Source organism: Bactrocera tryoni, chromosome 1, assembly GCF_016617805.1.
Source record: "Bactrocera tryoni isolate S06 chromosome 1, CSIRO_BtryS06_freeze2, whole genome shotgun sequence".
Lineage (NCBI taxonomy): Eukaryota > Metazoa > Arthropoda > Insecta > Diptera > Tephritidae > Bactrocera > Bactrocera tryoni.
This window is the reverse complement of record NC_052499.1, coordinates 44,978,064-44,999,297: the sequence shown is the minus strand read 5'-3', so window position 1 is coordinate 44,999,297 and position 21,234 is coordinate 44,978,064. Positions and strand designations below refer to the sequence as shown.

Genomic DNA, 21,234 nt, shown 5'->3' with positions numbered 1-21,234 from the left:
CGACATGCAGAATATTTACCAATGTATGTATATTGTTTGATTCATATGCTATTTTATCTATAGTGGGTTAATATTGTAAGTGAAAATGTATGTATGTTTGTAATTAGCGAATGAAAAAAAAAATAAAAAAAGTAATATTAACAATTAAAAAATGAAAAAAAATATGTGACTAATATATATACAGTACATATAATGGAAGTGCTTTGTAAAGTGTTAAGTGCTAACGGCACTTTATGTTCATAACTAAATTTAGTTTAATCGTAAACTGTAAATCTAACTAATTCTATTAAATTCTCTCATTTATTAGATTAACTACCCACAAATTACTACTCAAATAATTAAACAACAAAAATAAACAAATTTAGTAATGTACATTGTACGAGTATTTGTGCAATAAACCAAAATGAAATTGAAAAAATCTAAATAAAAAACCAATTCGTTTTATTTTTTGCCGTCAAAATGCTCAAGGGCTTACATGGGCAAACGGTTTCAAAAATCCATTTTTTTTTTACAAAACATTCTCTTAAATTTTTAAGTTGATGCGAGTAATAGTTTCGGGCATACGACCTTGAGAACTTGAGCGCTCGAGGCTAGCTATGCTAAGTGCGCCTCTTAAAAAGCGTTTTTCTCGAAACTGTGTTTCTGTAGTCGGTTGCTAATATCGATATACAATTCCTAAGGACTTGGACGAAGGATTTCTTTTTCGATTGCTGCTATTTGAAAAAAAAAATGTCGTGCAATTTTCACTTAAATTTTAAGTGTTTTTGAAAAAAAGTCTGCTAAAAATCCATTTTTTAGTTTTTTTTCCTTTGTCCAAATTATAACTTAAGGTTTTAATTAAAACACGTATTCTTTCACTTTAGATGATCCTGTAAGAAGTTATCCTGCCAACGCGGGCGCATCTTTTTTCCGAGTGGTCACCGGAAATGGCGTCGAATTGGCCAAGTTTAAAATATAAAAAAATTCTAAACAAATTTTTCATACTTTATATGAGAAAAAATTTATGAAAATAAGGTTTTTCTTACCCGAGGAAACCCATGTAACATTGGAAAGTTTGACACCATTGACGTTAAACATACTTAGATCGTTTTGACAAAGGGCCGTTCGATGAAGCTCTTTAAAGGACCAGTGTTTTTGATGGCATTTTGATTTCAATCGAGGTTGTGGATACTACAAGATTGTTGTTTCAAAAAAAGGCTCGTGTCAATTGGTCGAGAGAAGTGTTAAAAAATACGATAGCGGTGCTGCGAAACACTTTTATGAAATCGTGACAGATGGTGAAAAGTGAATTGATGGGTATTCGCTCGAAAGTGAACAGCAGTCGACTGTATACTTGTAGATGTTTCAAACTGAGCGGAATCCAACAAAAGTTGCTCGCGCACGAAGTACTACTTTCAAGAAAATTATTGCTTGTCTTTGTTTTAAGAAAACTGAATATGTCGCAATCATACTACTAGAACAAGTCAGAACAATAAATTATCACTCAGAATTTCAATCAATCATTTTTTTGCCAGTTGTCTTTCAACCGAAAAAACAATTGCATTTTTGAGTATTGAGAACATCAATTCGATTAATTATCCACCGTATAGTCCTAACATGGGACTGAATGTTCGTTTCATTAACGTTCGCAAAAAATACGCTCCTCATAGCTTGGACAAGGTTTTTTGACACCTGAAGAGGCGGTTAATATGATCAAAATGCATGTTTTGGATATACTTCGATCAAATTGGCCAAAGTGATTCGAAAATTATTTAAAATGCCTGCAAAAGTGTATAGACCTTAATGAAGAATATTTTGAAAAAACGATAAAGCGAATTTCGATGATTCAAAAATGGTTTAAGTTCTCTAATCCCGAAATAAAAAAGTTATCCCACGTATAGCAATCGGTTTCAGATCGGATACGGACTCACTCACGAGTGTTGGTGTTCGGAGTTTTGGGCTTCAATATAATATTTTGAATTTACTTGTGTTAACGAAATATTCCGAATCGATATTTATAAATGTTCTTGTGGATAATTGGTTTTGAGTTATAACATCTCGAGTGACACACTTATTTATGTTTTTCTGACCATAGAAAAAATGGGTATTGTCAAATTTCATCCGAACTGTGTGTCAGGTATGGCAACAGCTAATAGATCATTCGCTAAAAAAGTAAATTGAGTCAGCTATCTTCAAAAGATGCCGTAAATGAATATATGGATAGTCAAAATCTCACTAACCAATGGAACCAAAGCCGAAATTTCACGAATTTACTACCAATTTATTTCAAATCAACCGTATTCCTCGATGGCTGGCCTCCGGTTCTTATAACTCAAGGTATGGTCTGTGAAAATAAATCGCAATTTAATCAGACTAAAAGTTCTGAAATGTTGGATTTTTAAACCGGTATACAATTCTCGATTTCTTCTAAGTTGAATAATTAATTCGAATTTTCCAAAAGAAAGTGTTTTTCTTTAAAATTTTTTTTCCAATATTTGAATTAAAATCGTGTGGATAACCTGTAAAAATGAAGTGTGAATCTCACATTGTGCATGAAACTAAGAACATACAGAGAATTCGGTTTAATGTGTGAATTAAGGAATTGAAAATCGCGATCCCAATTCTTCTTAATCATATTCAAAATAAAAGCCATGGTCTCGCAAGATATAAATTTTAGATGTTCTTCGAGCCGTTAATTTTTTTGTATTTATTATAAAACGACAGAAGTTGGTGACCGCACTACTTATACAGCGTATCGTCACCTAAAATGCAAAATAACGTATCATCAAAAAATTCGAAGTTGAGTATCTTATTGATTACGATTCACTACTTCAAATTGCATACATAATATTACATGTGTCTAACATTATCAGGTTCTGCGCTCAAATATAAACCAGTTTTAACTAATATAAATTTTTTTTTCACTTTTCTTCCATTTTATTTCGTGTTTCATTCACGCCACTGTAAATTTTCGAAAATGTTGTTACGTTATTTTGCAATTTAGGAAATGTTTGTTGTCACGACTGAAAGTATGTTTGAATTTCGATGTGATCCTGTTTAAGAAAGCATAAATTACCGGCCTGAAGGATGAGTAATGGTGTTTGAAGTATGCGCAAAATAAGTGTGATTGCTGAGATTTGAACAAAAAAGAAGTGTAATAGTTCATATTTAAAGTATTTGGAAAGTATTTCAAACCCCTTCTCACTAACCCAATAAAATTCTTTAATTTAAGTCCTAAACATACTTTATAGGCAGATAAAACAAGAATGCCTTTGGTTACAGAAATCAAGTTTCAAGGGAACTCAAATTGTATGTTATTGTCTCTTGCACGAACTTTTGTTTACTTGGCTTTCTATCAAAGCCGTGGTCATACTTGTAGACGTCTTGCTTAAAAGTAAATTTCTTTCTGTGATGAAGTTTTATCCTTCTATGAACATTCTTCAAGTTCAAAATCAAAATATTGGTTGCTTGTTTTTCAGTAACAGTTTTTGTAAGACTTTGATAGTTATATACCATAGTTACAACATATATATGTATGTGTCAAAGAGAAACCAATATAGCGATTAATTCGGACACAAATTCCACAAATCGAAGTCGGTAAATAAAGAAAAGCAGTATAGCATATTTTAACGTTCCACTTCTTTCATATATGAAGCTATACAGTATGTCAATACTAGACATAATAGTACTACATAAATTACCGTATTTAGAATAATGATTAACCTCAAGCTACTGTTGTGACGCCGTTAAATCAAAACTTCTTCAAAAAATAAGCCTTTTTCGTGCCTGAATTGGAGAATGTTGATTTTGACAACCTTTGTTTCCAACACTCTGGCGCTACATGCCATACAGCCAATGAAACAATCAACTTATTGAAGGAAATTTTTGGTGAGCGCATTCTCGTAGCCTGTGGCGTGGCCATCAAGATAGTGGATTATGTTAAATCGGTTGTCTACGCGGTTATGCTCGAGAGGATTGACGACTGTAAATAGAAAATTCGGCAAGCGATTGCTGACATGCGGCTCTCATTGCTTCAAAAAGTGATCGAATATTTAGTCTCCTGGTGAGAATTTATTCGAAACAGCCGCAGCGGTCACTTGCTCAAAAACATTTTATGTAAACCTAAAAGTAAGTTCTTCTCTCTTAGTTCCTCTTGAAAACGACATGTCTAAAAAACACCCTTTATGAAGAACAGGAAAGAACATCATTGGCTGCACCAAATCTGTAATACCCTTGACAGTTAATAAAGTTTCCATACAAAAACTTGATCTTGATCGTTGATAATATGGTAGCTATGTGTTAGAGTGGTTCGACAAAATCATGCTAATAAATTCTATGGAAAAAGCACATCGTTTTACATTTTTGAAGATTCAATGGCATATCATTTCTAACACATCAAGAATCTAAAATGTTTAAGTCTGTTTGTAACTAACATCTTTCACTATTTAAAGTTTATGATTTAAAAAGGTTTATATCGTCGTTATATGTCGACTCTTGAATACATAACAACTGATGATATACATATCATTAATAAATAATAAAATAAAAGCAGAATTGGACTAAGATGTCTGCTTTAAGGAACTCCTGAAGGGACATTAATTAAATCAGAACAAGTTAAATATAACTTATTGAGTTCTATTACTAAGCATCCTATTTTAGAAATTTTGGTTGAAAACCAAGAAGATCAAGTTTATTCAAAAGAATTGAACGGTTTACTTTATCAAAAGCTTTACTAAAATCTGTGTATATAATTTCAGTATGCTGTAGATTTCCCTTTGCGAAAACCGTGCTGTGAACAAGAAAGGAGTGGAGAAATCCGTCGTCGTTATAGTAGCTTCAAAAAGTTTAGATATTGTTGACAACTTTGCTATTCCTCTATAGTTATCAATGGATGACCTAAATCGACTGTTATGTAAAGAATTATAAATGACTTTTTCCATATTGATGGAAACAAGCCTTGTTTAAGAAATACATCAAATAGTTTTGTTAAGGGTTGGTATATATATTTGGCACATTTTTTAAGGAAGCATGAGGGAATCATGTCTGGACCATAATTACATGATTGTTCCAACAAATTTCACTGATCTAGTCTAGTTCGGAAATGGTAGGTGCATTAATTACGGGAATCGGGCATAATTTGTGCGGATACGGAGAATTTTTAGGAGAGTTTGATGAGTAATTGGGCCTAAAGAATTATTATAAGATATTTTGCTAAGTTCAGCAAATTGTCGACAAAATTTTGAATATTTTGAATACTCAGCAAAAAAAAAACGTTTTTTTTTTAAGTTTAAAGCACGAGATTTTTTATTTTTTAATTTACATAACTCTCTCGAAATCCATAATATTTTAAATAAAGTGCAGATCAAACATAAAAATGTTTTAACAGTTCATGATTAAAGTATATTGGCATAGACTTTAAAAAATCGACACGGAAATGAAAGATAATCCTCCAATTTTAGCCTTAAATACATATTTTTTTCGGATGAATCAAGCATGTGTTTGGTCAAAAGAGTTCATGCGTGAAAATAATTTTAATATTTTTTATTTAACAAATTTTATTAAGAGCCAATTTTTGAGTTAAAAGGAATTAATTTTAAAAGGTGTGAGTGAGTATTTAAGGAGATTATTTTCTAAGGTAATAATATAATATACGAAGAAATGGTTGAGATCGGATTACTATAGCATATAGCTTCCATACAAACTGAAGACATATGTAGTTACTAAAAGAAATGCACCTTGTGAAGGGTATATTAGCTTCGGTGCAGCCGAAGTTAACGTTTTTTCTTGTTTTATTCTCCCTTTTAGATACAGGCTGGCGCACAAATCGTGGTACAAAACAAACCTAATAACTTTTTTTCTGTGTGAGTAATCGATTTACTTCTTTTTGGTAGGTTATTATTTAAGTTTCTGTTAAATGAATGCTTGGGATACCAATTTGGACAGTACAGCGGTACGATGCTTAGCAATTCGTCATTTTTGTCCAAAAGTAATTCAGACGGGATCTTGGCGGCACTCCTCAGAGTATATTTATGGCCCATTTTGAGGTTGGTAAAAATGTTTGCCGAATGTGGATGTATTGCAAGAAGACCGTACCGTCGAGATCCGTATGTTGCACCGTCAATTCAGGAAAATCACAGAGTTTCGACTAGTAATTTATCCGCGCAACGGATAACCCATTATGAGTTAAAACTGTTTCCGTACAAAGTTTAAAAAACAAGCCGGTTTAATTGCCTACATTTGCCTATTCACATGAAATTTTGCCAAAAGATGATCGAAATGGCCGAAGAAAACAATAAGTTTATATATGGCCTGAGGAAGCCCATTTTGATCTAAAGATGTAAACAAGCAAAATTGCCATAAATGGAGTGAATCAAATCCAAAAATAATCCACTAGACGCAACTTTACCCAGAACGAGTTACTGTGTGGCGCGCAGTTTCATCAAGGTATATTGACAACTTTCCGCCGGCCCCCAAAATCATCTGACCTGACTGCACCATCATTTTTAAGGGGTTATGCCGAGCAAGAGGTGTACAAACAAAACCCAGAAATCTGACTGAATTGAAGCAGACCATTAAATCGATAATTACGGCAGTTTCCACTTCAACTCTTAAGGCCGCAATGAATGATTTTCTGATGACGGGTCGCATATGCGTGGATAAGCATTTAAGGTCCACAATATTTGAAAAAAATTAATTATATAAAATAAAATTTGCTTTACAATAAAAACAAATTAAATGAAGTGTTATCAATTAAAAACAAGAAAAAATATACCCTTCACAGGCGCATTTCTTTTAGTAACTATGTGTTCAGTTTGTATGGAAACTATATGCTATAGTAATCTGGTCCAACCAATTTCTTTGGCGATTACATTGTTACTTTAGAAAATAATATATACCAAATTTCGTGAATATTCTTTGTCAAATGTGAAAGTTTTCCATACAAGAACTTGATTCCGATCGTTCAGTTTGTATGGTAGCTATATGCTATAGTTAACCGATCTGAATAAATTCTTGAAGAGAAAATGACGTTTGCAAAATTTCAAAAGGATATCTTAAAAACTGAGGGACTAGTTCGTATATATACAGACGGACGGACGGACGGGCCGACAGACAGACGAACATGGTTAAATCGACTCAGCTTAACATACTGATCATTTATATATATACTTTATAGGGTCTCCGACGCTTCTTTCTGGGTGTTACAAACATCGTGACAAACTTAATATACCCTGTTCAGGGTATAAAAATTTATTACGGTGCGTTTTTGTAGCACGTTCCGTGCGTCACCCTTTACTAGCTATTCTTTGGTTCCATACATCATTTGGAGTCGAGGTGAACAAGTTGCAAACAATCACTCATTTAAAAGTTGTAAGATGTCTGATTATTTTACTCCCAAAAATATTTAATAATATATTTTTAACTTATTTGAATATAAAAACATTTGCAAACCAAAAGTCTGTAGTCGCAAGTATTTAACGCCGAAAAGTGTGCTACATTTGCGACATGAGGTATGCATAAAATATTGTACAATATTATTGAAATATCACAACCATTTGGTACTGCAGATATACCCAATCAGCCATTTTGTCTTAACTGAGACACCAAATCTTAAGTATTGCATGTTCATAATTATGATATATAGTATAATATTTTGGAGAATATACTCGCCTAAACTAATAAAATAATAAAAAATTGAAATGGAAATGGAAACAAGTAAAGAAGTTATATTCAGGTGTACCAAATTTTGTATGTAACTAAATCTAAAAGTGTACCCGGCCATCGGTTTGTCTCCAACAGACAATTTGTACTTGTAATTTATAGCCACTTTGTTTGTTATAAACAACTTTCAAGCCGAATTAAAGTTATTTAATAAGGAAAAAATATATGTGTATCATAAAAATTTATGTTATATTGTATAACGTTGATCGGTAAGTAAGAATGGAAGCTTTAGGTGACCGACTTCGGCGGTTACGCCAGTTCAGCAGCGTCTTAGGGTGAAAAGAACGACTTCATATTTGAGATCGATATCTAACTAACATTTATATAGACGGGCAGACGGAAAGAAGGACGTGGGTAAATTGATTCGATCGTCTATGCTAATATATATATATATATTTTTATTTTATAGGGTTCCCGAAGTCCCAGGAAAACAATGTCAGCGCTTCGATGATTTACGGAACAAGCTATAACTATATATTGTAATTTTATTCTAAGCTTTTTTTTTTTTATTTCTGTCATATAACATTCTTCTTTGCTTTTGCTTTGACGGTAATCGAGATAGTTCAACCCTATGTGTGATAACCGACTAATTTCCACTTCCACTAGAACAAGATCAACTGTATATAGTGAGAGCACTATTCACAACACCATCACCCATTTGGAGATCGACTATTCATTAGTGCACAAAAATCGACCTAATAGATCACGTCCTGAACACAGTGAAGAAGTTTAGCTGAGAGAGTCGAAGGCTATGGAGAGTCGATTCGGCGCCGTTCGCAGCAACGCGGACTGACGTATGGAATGACTTGGCGCACTTTCATCAAGATCTGTATTTAAAAGCGTACATTGTGCAAGAACTAAAGCAACTCGACCTTCCCGAACGACCTCGCTCCGCTATTGGGGTTCTTAAAAAGTTTCAAAAGATCCGCAGTTTTTGAGCCAAATTTTGTTTAGCGATGCGTAAACAAGCAAATTTGCTGCTTTTGAGACGATCTTGGCATTTGGTTTCAACATCGCATCAATCAATAGATTTATTGAGGAACACTTTGCTGAACCGATAATTAACGTTTTCGGTAGTTCGATTGGCCAGCTCGTGTGACATCACACCGTTTCCTGTGGGAATATGTAAAGTCCAAAGTCTATGCGGACAAACCCGCTTCGATTCAGGCCTTGGAGCAGAACATCACATATTACAAGTCAAAATGTTCGAACGAGTTTACGAAAATTGAACTCAACGGTTGGACCATCTGAGGAGTAGCCTTGGTCAACATAGAAAAGAGATAATCTTCAAAAACTAAAAGCCGAAGAATGTTATTTCAAATGATAACAAATATTGTTTTTTTTTTAATTTTTTGTACTCACTTTTTCTTTTTAATAATTCAGCAATAAAGAATATAAAATGTTTTTTTATTATCTAATGATTTATTTATAAAAAATAAATACATATCGCTTTTAAATTTATGTGATGCTTATTACCATATCAGATAGAACGCATTGCTTTGACCTTAAAAATTTTGGAACTATGTTGATTAAAGTCATTCAACTCGGAACTTCTGACGCTTGTGCATTAGCTTATTGCTGGCCCATTTTGCTTTCATTTATATACCTTAAACAATTTGTGTCATTCCAATTGCTTGAAATGTTTTTTCTTTTTGCCGATGTTAATTAAGCAAAAGTTAATATTTGTCAAAGCCAATAATTTATTGGTAAGCTTGGCCTGCGCTCATTGTATCGCAGTTCTTCAGTATTACACGCGGAAAGTGAAATGTCGCGCAAAGTCAAAGTGTTCTATCTAATGTAGTCATTAATTAACAAAACAAAAACAAATGTATATGCAATTTTTAACTCCTTCGTTTTAGTCACAATTGTACAGTGATTGTTGATTACTTATAAAGTAGAAATATATTTTACAAACAAAACTTAAAACTAAATGAACAATAAAAAATAATAACAAATTTACAATTAAATTTAAAATGATTTCGAAAATAGTTACAAAATTTATGAAATGTTTGAAATTAGATGTTTATTTGTGTATGTTGTTTTTATACATAATTATTTTCGTTTATTGGCTTCTAGAAGCAGCAAATCTTTTCAACACTTCTACCGTCAATGCAAATTTTCACTTATAAAAAAATGTAACAATATTTATTTTGCTCTTGTGCTTAAATAAAACAGCAAAATTAAACCAAAAGAATCTTACACATTGAATTTAAACTAAGAGAAATTTAAAAATAACAACATTTTACTTAAATATTTTATAAAAAACCACTTTACCCAAATGATTGATGATTTCAAAAGTTACTTGCTTGCAGGGCAATGAAAGATGCTTCAGAATTTCATCCGAGTTATCATTCTATATCTTCGAAATTTGTCTAAATAGCAAAACTATTTAATAATTTTATCTCATGAGTTGGTTCCATTTTAAAGACTATTAGCAAAACTAATCAAAACCGTGAAACATTTGTTGTTTACGAAGTAAGTAGAATGATGATAATAATAAACTACATCAATAATTTTGTGGGAACAATACTATTGTTACAGTAACGTTCATATGTAAAATTATTTGAAAATAATCAATGTATTTACTGCCGAAATTTAATTTAATAAATTGTATTTGAAAATATAATGTTACAATTATGTATGTATTAGAGGTTTTACAATTTTTTTGGGCACATATTCATTAGATATTATCGAGGACATAAGTATATAAGGGAGTACAAAGGTGCTACCTACTCACTTGTTACTTTTCGTATATTTCGTCACCTAAAATACAAAATAACGTAACATCATCTTACATAAGCCTACAGATGAAAGAAAAAACGATTTAATAGAAACCACACAATTTGAACCGAAATTTGAGTTTTGGTTATAAAATGGTTATATATTGGTTATTATTATATCTGGCAGTGATTTTCGATTTTTTTCCTGTTACGCTGTTTTGCAGTTTAGGTGACGATATGCAAGTATTCTGCTAATATTTTTCAATATTTGCCAGAGTATTTTTGAAAATAGTACATGCAATTAATAAATCGTACAACATTATTTCAATTTATTCAAATACGAGAAGATATAAATGCATAACACTCTTCCGATATAACTCAAGCCATAGTCAATAAAAGCTTAAAATTTTTAATATATGCAAATTCTTTCGATTTATTTTGATGTGTTTGTGAAAGATATATCTTGATAAATGCTACCAACTTTATTCATTTTAGAATAACCAAAGTATATTTGGAAAGGTTGTATAATATGCTATACAAAATTTCTTGATTGGACTCATAGTACACTTTCACCGGTACAATTTGTTTCCCAAGAGCCATGTTTCATTGCTGTTTATTTCTGCTTAGTGATGAAGGTAGCAACTTGGACAGCAGTCGAAAGAACGTTGAACACATGCCTCGTTCTGGACCTGCGACCTCAACTGCTGAAGATATTAAAAAGTTAAATATATGGTGCTTGATATTCGTCAGGCTTGTGGCAAGAGAGTTCGACATCTCTCGCGAGTCCGCTCGAATGATAGTGGTGCATATTTTGGATATGAAATGCGTTCTTGTTTGACTCATGCCAATAATGCTAATTTCTTTTCAAAAAGAGTATGTTGAACAGATCCCTTTGAACATGCTTGATTGTGCGAATTCCAATCCCACATTCATAGAGAGCATTATAACTGCCGATGAGCCATAGATTTATGTATTTGACATGCAACCAAGTCAACAATCATCGGAATGGAGAAAAAAAAACGAGCCGAAATAAAAAAAATATAACGCTAAATCCGCTCAAAAATCAAGGTGATTTTTCGTTGATTTTTTTTTGATATTGGTGATTTGGTGCATGGTGAATTTGATCCTGAGAGACAGACGGTCAATAAGTAGTTCTATTTGGCCACACTGAGGCATTTGATCATTGATTTTACAGGAATTTAAGGCCTAAAACGCAATGAGATTTGGCTTAGTGTGTTTTTTTCTTTTTCCCCAAACTGAAATTGCTGCTCCTTGGAACCCGTTTTCAGTCGATCGAAGAGATAAAACAAAATTGGCTAAAGGAGCACAAGGCCATACCAAAAAATGCTTATGAAAAATGTTTGGAAGAAAAATCGTTGGTATAAGAGTAATAAATCTGATGGTGACAACATAAATATTAATGAAAAATAAAATATTTTGCATTTTATTTACAATTTCCAGATACTTTTTTGTCACATTGTGTAGTAACATTCTTTTCGGTGCACAAATAGTTCATAGATTTTGACCAACATATTAAGGGATGACTTTCAAATTATATTTAATCGGGATGGCTTAGAATCTATCTTTAAAAATATGTTTCTTAAGTTGCTATTGCTGAAATGTTGCCTTCGATAAGTCGGACCTGTATGTATGTATGTATTAGATTTAGTTGAGTTGTTCACTAGTTCTAAGACGGTAAATACAACATGTTTCACTTTTTTCATAGATTTATAGATTAGGCTTAGGATTTTGAACATGATACTCAACTACTCAACTAATAACATATGTATATTAGAATTAAATTCATTCACATTCAAACCAAATATATAAGGTCTGGAAGCGTCATGCTCAACTAAACCAAATCAAATAATGATATTGTATTTTATATTTTGATATTCCTCGATATTCTCGTTTTCAATAAAAAATCCTTGACTTAATAAAGTATTTTTTACTACGTACATAGATATACCGAATTATTTACAAGTGTTTCACAAGTTCATTGCAGTGCATTTTGCTTGTTAATTACATTTTGTTAGTTGTGCTGAAAGTTTGCTGCTATTGGACATGTGCATTTTACTTTCCTATTGAAGCCATTGAGTTGTTATTACGTTGTCTAGGTGACATGATGGCTGCGCAGGACTCCATTACATCAGAAGGACATCATCATGTGGTTGACTGGTGTGGCAAGTTAAAAGCGCGGTGCATTGCTAGCTAGATGGTGTTTGTGGATCGTACATTCGTACGGCTACGGCTACGGATACGTGCCACACTTAGAAGCGTCCAGCGAAGGGTAGGTTTTGTGAAGTTGGCGGTGCAAAGTTGTTAATGCCACGGTTTAGTGCTAAAACATTACCGATTAATTTTAGTTCTTCAAAATTTGTATAGTGAAATTTATCTTTACTACTTAAGCTACGTGCAGAAGAAATGTGCGGCGGCTTATTGCCGCTAAGACTACTCGGCGAATTACTTAAGGTGCTAAAACTAGAATGCGCGGAGCCTCTGTTACTGTTATTTAAGCTGCTAAGGCGACTACTATGGATAATGTTATTACTAAGACTACTACTAATGGTGCTAAGGATGGTGTTAGTGCTACTACTCACTGTGCTTGCGATTTTACCTGGTGGTTGTTGCAGTTGCTGTTGTTGCTGTTGCTGCTGTTGCTGGTAAAAATGTGCATTTTGCTGCAGTTGATTGCTAATTTGCGGATCCAAATGTTGCCGATAGAAATTTTGATTATCTAGCGTTTGCTGTTGCTGTTGTTGTTGCTGCTGCTGCTGTTGTTGGCTCAGTATTGACGCGGGTATGACAGATTGGACCGATGAAAATTGTGTGATTGACGGCTTTTGGCCGAAATTGGACGTGCCTGCCTCCTGGCGGAACAAGCGTGAGCGATGTTGTTGTTGCTGCTGCTGTTGTTGTTGTTGCTGTTCCAAAAGCGCTTGACTCAAAAAGCCTGGCACTAGCGGCGCTTGTTGTTGCTGCTGCTGCTGTGGCTGATGGAAGTGCTGGGGATTGTGTTGCGGCAACGCCTGGAACAGTGACACCTCTAACGGTGTCTCCACGGTCGGAAAGGTGGGTGCGAATTTAAATTGATTGGACGCCTGTATTTGCACCGAGGTGGCAGCATTTGTCGCTTGCGGCTGCGTCGGATTGCCATTTTGGCTCTGCAGGTTTTGCAAATTTTGAAAAACTTTTTGCACCGGGTCATTTATGGGCAATTGTTGTTGTGTCACTGGCAAAATATTCGGCGTGTAATTGTTGCGCTGCTCGCCGTGCGCAAAGTTATTAACACGCTCGCGTAACGGTAATTGCTGATCGACGGGGAAAGTGTTGAAAAATGATGGACTACTTTGGGCGACCGTGTTCGGCACGAATTCCACGGACGGGCGTATGGTGAAGCTGACCACTTGCGATTGTTGTTGTTGCACCGCGGGTGGCGAGAGTGGCACAGATTGTGTTGGCTGTACAGCTAATTGCGAATGCGGTTGTACTTGGTGTTGTTGTTGTTGCTGTATAGGTTGTGTAAAGGTCTGTGTAGTCGTCGCCGGCAATGATTGCACGGTGGGGTTCGGCGCGCCATTCAATTTCGTTTGCTCCTCCAGCAATTTTAATTGACGCAATATTAGGTCCTGTTGTTGTTGTGCTTGTAGTTTTAGCTGATAGATTTGTTGTTCGAGTTGTCGTTGTCGTTCGATTAGGTAATTGCTTACACCTTCTTGGCTCGGATTGCCGTTGGCGCCGACAGCGGTTTGGGAAGTTGGCTGCTAAAAAAACAGTATTTAAGGAAATTATTACTTATTTATTTTTTATACATAAACGATGTTGAAAAATCGCATAGTTTGACTTTTAAAAGACTCTATCAGAATCAAGGCACACTTTGAGGCACTCATAGTTGATGTCGCTGGTTTTAGTAGATACTTAGAGAGAGCTTGTGAAATGTTCACTCGATAAAGTCAGTGTGAAGATTCCATTCAAAAAAAGTTCCAAAATTCCATTAGTTTGCAACTTTCACACTTCCATTTATAGTCACGGTCGACAAGACTCTCGTTGTGCCGCCAGAACAAAGTTGCTCAAAGCCTTTATTTGATTTATAATTGAACTCGAGCAATTGTTGGAATACTGGTCAACGCCTTACAAGCTGTTCGTTAATTTTTAGAAAGCATTTGTCCTTCACACGATTTCAATAAATTTTGACAATTGCTTGAAATCGAGTTCGTCGACATCTTCTTGTACCTCGAAAAAATTATAGAAAATGACGGGGGAGCAGAAGAGTATGTCAACGGTAGGATGATCAAGAAAAGAATTTGGAGGACTACAATCGGTATGAGTAAAGTCGCAAATCTACTGAAGCACAAAGCTCAGAATATTTCTTTCCCATATCAACACTGTTGTATGGAAGTGAAACATGGCTGGTCTCGAACTTCATCTGTTATAGCCTATAAGCATTCATCAACAAGTTCTTTCTAATGTCATTGTTAGAATATTCTTACATAAAACTATAAGAGATCAATCGCATTACAGATTAATGAAAGAGATAACCGCAGCGCATAAACTGGAGATGTTTGTCTCTTGAACCTCAAATGTCTTTCATTATTTGAAGATCACTCATAGGTGGAATAATAGTACATATGTACCATAGGCAACACTCACAGGCTCTAACTGCGAGTGATAGAGACAAATACCGTTTGCTATTTTTACTCCAAAAAATCGAATGGCACTTCAGTGAGATCGCCAAGATTTTACTGTTTTGAAATGTAGCAAAAACTATTCCCCGGTTGAAATACACTTCACGATTAGTGTCATTGTAAATTAGTTCTTCCCCTTCTGAGCATGACACACATAACAGACGATGGGTCTAGTCCCCCTCATACTTACCGTATTAAAACTGTTCGCTGGCAGAATATTAGTAAACGGTGTTGTTGAAGCCGCTAGAATGTTGGTTGCTTGAGTGGGTGCCACAAGTCCAACATTACTGTACACTGCCTCACTCTGTGGCACAGCAGACAGCGGATTTGTGGGCAGAACATTTAGCTTCGATATAGTGGGTCCAGCAGGGAATGACTGCGGGACATTGAGTGGTCGCTGTATCTTCGGTTGATCCACAATGGGTATAACATTCTTGGCTGCGCCGCGTTCATCCAGATCGACAGTGAATGCGGTCACTAGCGGCGCTTCCTGTATGCGTATGTCATCTTTCTCCACCACTTCGATATTTTCACCGTCCTCATTGTGCGTGGGACGGGGCGTGGTTGTTGTTGTTGTAGTGGTGGTGGTAGGCCGTGGACGGCGTGTTGTGCGAGGACGTGCTGTTGTTGTGGTCGTCGTCGTTGTAGTCGTGGATGATGTTGACGGCGTTGCAAGTCCGTGCGTCTTACGTATCTCAAACTTCACTTCATCCGAATTCTCTCCGGAAATTTCATTCAAACGCACAGCGTTATTTGAACTGTGTCCGTTGCTGACACTGCGCGTACTCTGTCGACTACTCTCGAATGTGCTGGAAGCGTGCGCTACGGTGTCAGCATTGTCAATCGCCGCCGTGTCTGAGTTTGCTTTTGCTTTGTTTGCCTTCTTCCAGAAGTGCGACCGATCGATGAACGAGGCCAGTGATTGTTCGTGTGCGTGTTTCTCATCGAAAATGGCGGTGTAAAATTGTACAGTTGGATGCACGTCGGCCTTGTTGGTACTCTCCTCGAGTATTTCATCCTTGGAAGTGGTGGTAGAAACAGTGCTGCTGTTATTCGAGGCGAGCTCGTTGGTATCTTGTACCGTTGGCGATTCCTCGACAGTGGGATTCTGATCTTCAGCATCTTCTTCGTCGTAGTCGTCATTGGCCGCTTCACGCTCCAACTTATCTATGGCACGTAAAAGAGCTTGTCTTACGGAGTAGTCTAATTTTCCAATTGCTTCTCGTGGAATTATTTCATTGGTCTCTGTGGAGCTTTCATCCTCTGCGCACGCGGCAATGTGCAATAGAGTGGTGAGCGGCAGCAATACAAGGCAGGTTAAGGTTTTCTGAAATGAAATGAAAAGTTTTAGTGAACATGAGAATGAAAAGCTAAAAGAAAGAATAGCGTTAGATAAAACCTTGTTAAGCGAAAAATCATCTCAAAATTTTGTTGAGAATAGCACTCTGGTCGACATGTACGGCATTAAACCAACCCAAGAGCCGAATGTTAGTTTATTGAGTTTATGGGACTAAATTAAATTAAAGACGGATTTTAAGTAATTTTAGAATCATGTCATCTCATATATTATCTGCTATATACAATGTAACGTTGGAGAGAGAAAGTGAAGGAAATAACTTTTATATCTAGGACCTAAAAAAATTCTATTTCTTTCCGTATTTGGTCAACAGATGTCGTTGCAGCCTTATATCTCCAGTGCTACCAATCACATTGTATCATACCATATAATGTTGGAAAGTTGAGATTTTAAGCTTCATTTAACCAAAGAAAAATTAAATTCGAAGCAGTTAGAAAAATGTTACTGCCGTTCAAAAATTAGTGAAAATAATGAAGAAATTCGCTATGCTATATTATTTTGAAATTTTTGTATAAAAAACAGAAATGTGCTGTCGGGTGACACCAGGTAGGAACGAAGTTCCTTCGGATAATGTAGAATCGATACAATTTGCAAACAAAATTGTGCTTAATTTTATGTAGGTTGTCCGAATTTTTCTCTCAAATTTCGCTGATTAGTTTTTATTTAAGTACAGATAAGTATTAAGAAAACTCTACTGTCGTCCTACTGCCGTCGGCAAATATAGGAAATATTCAAGTTAGCGGGAACGACAACTGTCGGCCTGCAGTCGTGTAGTCGTGCAGCTGTCAAAATAACAGTGTCCATAAGAACGTCCGTATTTTAATATTTGACAGATGTAGTTTGCAGTCTGTGCATACACAATAATGTTACAGATTTTCATGCCTAATTATTTTGCAATACCTAAAGGTAGGCTATAGCGATCTTACAGTCTTTTTCTTACGGGTTATTTCTTACGGGTTTTTTCTTACGGTTTTACTATCACTTTTTTTTCAGTTAGGTCCCGCAGCAAAATTCCTATCTTCTTCAAGCCTGCCGTAAGGAATTTCGTTCCAAAAAACCACAAATGAAATTTGTGAAGTTTACGAAGATGATACTGTATCAGTTCGAGTAGCACAACAATGGTTCGCTCGCTTCCGTTCTGGAAATTTCGAAATTTCGATTTACAGCGAAAAAATGGCAAAAAGTGATCGACCAAAATGGCACATACATATGTTTATTTATTTATGAGTATAAATATGAAAAAAAATTAAGTTGAAGTTTGATTTGAAATACGAAAAAACTTTTTCGACTAATCAATAGATAATAATGTATGTATATGTTAACACGTCTCCTCTATATTTATCCCTATGTGATGAAGAATTTTCTGAAAGGGCATTAATTAATATATTCGCTCTGTTGAAGTTTAAGAAATATATATACATACCGATTTCATTTATTGTACCTTGAACAGGCTTTACTACGTTAACCGCAGCTTACCACGAAGTTTATAATATCCAGAAGGCGAAATTGGAGACCCTATAAATTATATACTATCTAATCTAAATGACTAGTTTTTTAGCTTTAGATCGATTTAGCATGCAATTTGTTTAAGAAAATAATTCAACTACATAGGGCAGTAGATTTGCGAATTGGCAAATATTTGCATTAATGATCTAAACTGGTAATGTTGTTATTAAATTTTAACTGCAATTTAGCGAAAAAGTTGTAGAGTTTCGCAGTCAACTACCGCAACCAGCAACCAGCTAAAATTCAATTTGGCAGCAACTGCGCATGCGTAAAACTGCGGAGCCAATGCATTTGTTAATTTATATTTATGGCGGTATACAAATACAAATATTATCCACAAAAATGTGTGTGCTAATGTGGAAAAGTGTGCAAACAAATTACGTTGCAAATATCAGATCATTTCCATCTTTACGCTAAATTCCTGCGCAATTAACAGACACTCGTATTACTCGTTCACGCAGCCACACATTTGTACTGTTGTATTCACATCTGCAAATCCACCATAAGAGTCGCTAATGTACGGCCATACTAACCGTATGCAAATGAAAATATAAATGTGGCATACACAGACTTGTGTGGCAAAATCGGCTGTGGCGAGATGTCGGCAATTTTTGCATGCTCTACAAATTTTGATGTAAAATAGCCGTGTATTATATCATTTCTTAGAGGCTTTTCTTTCCAGCCTTTCTCTCTGCACTACCAGTACTGCCAACACTTTTTACGAGCAAATCAACAATTCGTAATTTGAGCGCATGATTTGCTCATTTGTACACCAAGCTTTCCTTCGTGGATATTGATTGCGTTCCTCGGATAATTCAATAAAAATATGTGGCAATCATTCGCTGCATTAAATTATGCTTTGGGTTGCACTCGAATCCACGTCAATTATTCCACATAGCAATCAATCAGTTTTTTCGTTAGTAAAATGTAAAATTAGTCAATTTTAAGGTCAATTCTCTATATAATAGTTTCATTGTTCACTTTAAGGTGATATTGTAGGTCTACATAGGGATCAGTTAAAAAATTGTACTATGCGCAGAGCCCATCCGGCTTTGATTATATCAAATTAGAAAAGCGAGACGCATTTGCAGACAAAAAAAGTGAGAAGCGGAAGTGCGTGAGTACGAAGAGCTTGATAAGCTGATCGACAGGGGTAATGCTTGAAAATTCTACGACGTACGCGTAAGCGGTATCAACGCTAGTAAAGAAGAAGAAGATCCAAACACAAAGAGCTTTCCATAGTAAAAAGAACTTTTTGAATCTAGCACACCTTGGTGGCGCCATCTATATGTCGGCTGGTGCGTTAGAATCTGCTATTTTTATCGATTGTCCAGTTAGTATTTCATGACATTTCATCAATTGGAAGTGAATTTATTGCGTTTGTGTTATCGGTGCCAACATTAAATTTTGTTTCAAAATTGGTAAAACTTTTACGAAACGTTTCAATTGATGAAACAAGTTTATGGCGATGAATGCCTATCCAGTAGCAGAGTGCACGAGTGGTTTCAACGCCCACACCAACATGTGGGCCAATCAAAATCCGTCATCAAAAATCAGCCGTAATCATCATTGAAATTCATGGAAATACTATATAATTGAACATCCCCAAAACATCGATTTATCGCATTTTGACCGAACATTTGGGCTTATGAAAGTGTGTGCACGGTTTGTTCCGCACAAATTGACTAACGACTAAAAATTGCTCAGAATCCAACATTCGATTCGACGCTTGTGACCGATTATTTGACCAAAAATCACATTTTAATCATTCACCACTCGCCGTGTTCACCTGATATGGCACCGTGCGACTTCTTCCTTTTCAGAAAAATGCATTTCCACATGAAAGGAAAGCGTTATGCAGACATAGAGGCCACTCAAAAGACTTGCACCGGCATACTGGCGACCTTACCGGCCAAGGAGCTAAAACACTCGCTCGACATGCTTTTGGACCGTGCAAAAAGCTATATTGAAGCAGAAGGAGACTATTTTGAATAAAACAAATTATAATAAATAACTCTTCTGTTTCTTTTTTTTTAAGTCCGGTTTACTTTGGAACGCACTTTGTATAACCGCTTTCATGTTCTTTCAGCTGAACTAAAGTTTTGGTGCCATTCACCGAAAAATTATCAACAATGTATTACCTCTTAACCAATCATAATTAACCATCATGTCTCAAGTGATCTTAAAGTAAAGACACAAAATACTTCTCTTCTATTGAACCAATATATACTAGATTTATCATTCGTTCCATTCTGACTAAGATTTATATGAAGATGTAATTTTAACCTTTTAATGAAACTTAATGCAATTGTGATTTTTGGCCTCTAGTCAGAAAGACAAGAGTGTTTATAAAAATACACCGCTTCATTCCAACTTAGTCAGACCTTACTTGTGACTGTGCTGCATACCATATTCTCATGGTAACGTTGTAGCAGGCAAAAGTGGCAAGCAATGTCGGGTCACAGTCGAGTTTTTGGAACTTTGTACTGACTCTCTGAGTACCATTAAGCAAAATCGAAAAAAGGCCTCCAAAGAAAAATTCTAAGAAATGTTACCCGGTTTTATGTATTTCGATTATTTTACTATTTTTTCGTTAAGTTGTTTGTTTTGAGTTTTATCATAACTCTATAGCATATACAAATCTATCCAAGTAAATAATCCATAAACAATTTTTTCAGATCACTGATGATTCAGGTTAAACTGACTCATAAATATCGAGATAAAGATCTTGAAATGCTATTAAAAATGCATCTGTGTACGGTATAATTACTTCGGTGCAGCACAAGTAAACTTTTTTGTCTTGTTTTTTCTAACATTTCTCTTTGTGGCGAAAGAGTGAAAACGAAAATTATGTAAACAGGCCATAAGCATATTATTTTCATACATGGCGAATAAAAACTAAAAATTTCGATGAGCTAAATTGCAAAACGAATTTTAGACATGTTAATTGCCATATTTTCCACTGGGATGTACGCTAACGTATGAAACGAAGAGAATTTTGTGCATGGCGTGTGAGCATTGGAATGAAAATCGTGCATCTTTTGCCGCAAGCCGACACGTCATGCGCCCCAGAGGTAACTACGGCTGCACTCATTCATGCATACAAAATGGGTTGTGTTTGCGGCAAAGTCACGTTAAATGACCAACCACTCATATACCGACAGGCGAACAAACAAGCGTGCGCATTATGGTGCTCGCCACGATTCCAGATAACCGTCTGGCTGCAAACACTTTTGATTTCCGCGTTAATTCTCACATTATTCATATT

The 21,234-nt window shown here is 35.3% G+C and overlaps 1 protein-coding gene across 1 annotated transcript; it reads right to left on the bottom strand.

Annotated features, from left to right (window-relative positions):
- Nucleotides 1-12,511: 12,511 nt before the first annotated feature.
- Nucleotides 12,512-20,385, bottom strand: LOC120769017 (putative mediator of RNA polymerase II transcription subunit 12). Its single transcript, XM_040095897.1, has 4 exons — nucleotides 20,356-20,385; nucleotides 15,294-16,430; nucleotides 13,036-14,179; nucleotides 12,512-12,759 (listed from the first exon to the last, which is right to left on the bottom strand). The coding sequence occupies exons 1-4, from the start codon at nucleotides 20,383-20,385 to the stop codon at nucleotides 12,689-12,691; spliced, it is 2,382 nt and encodes a 793-aa protein (XP_039951831.1). The 3' UTR covers nucleotides 12,512-12,688.
- Nucleotides 20,386-21,234: the final 849 nt, after the last annotated feature.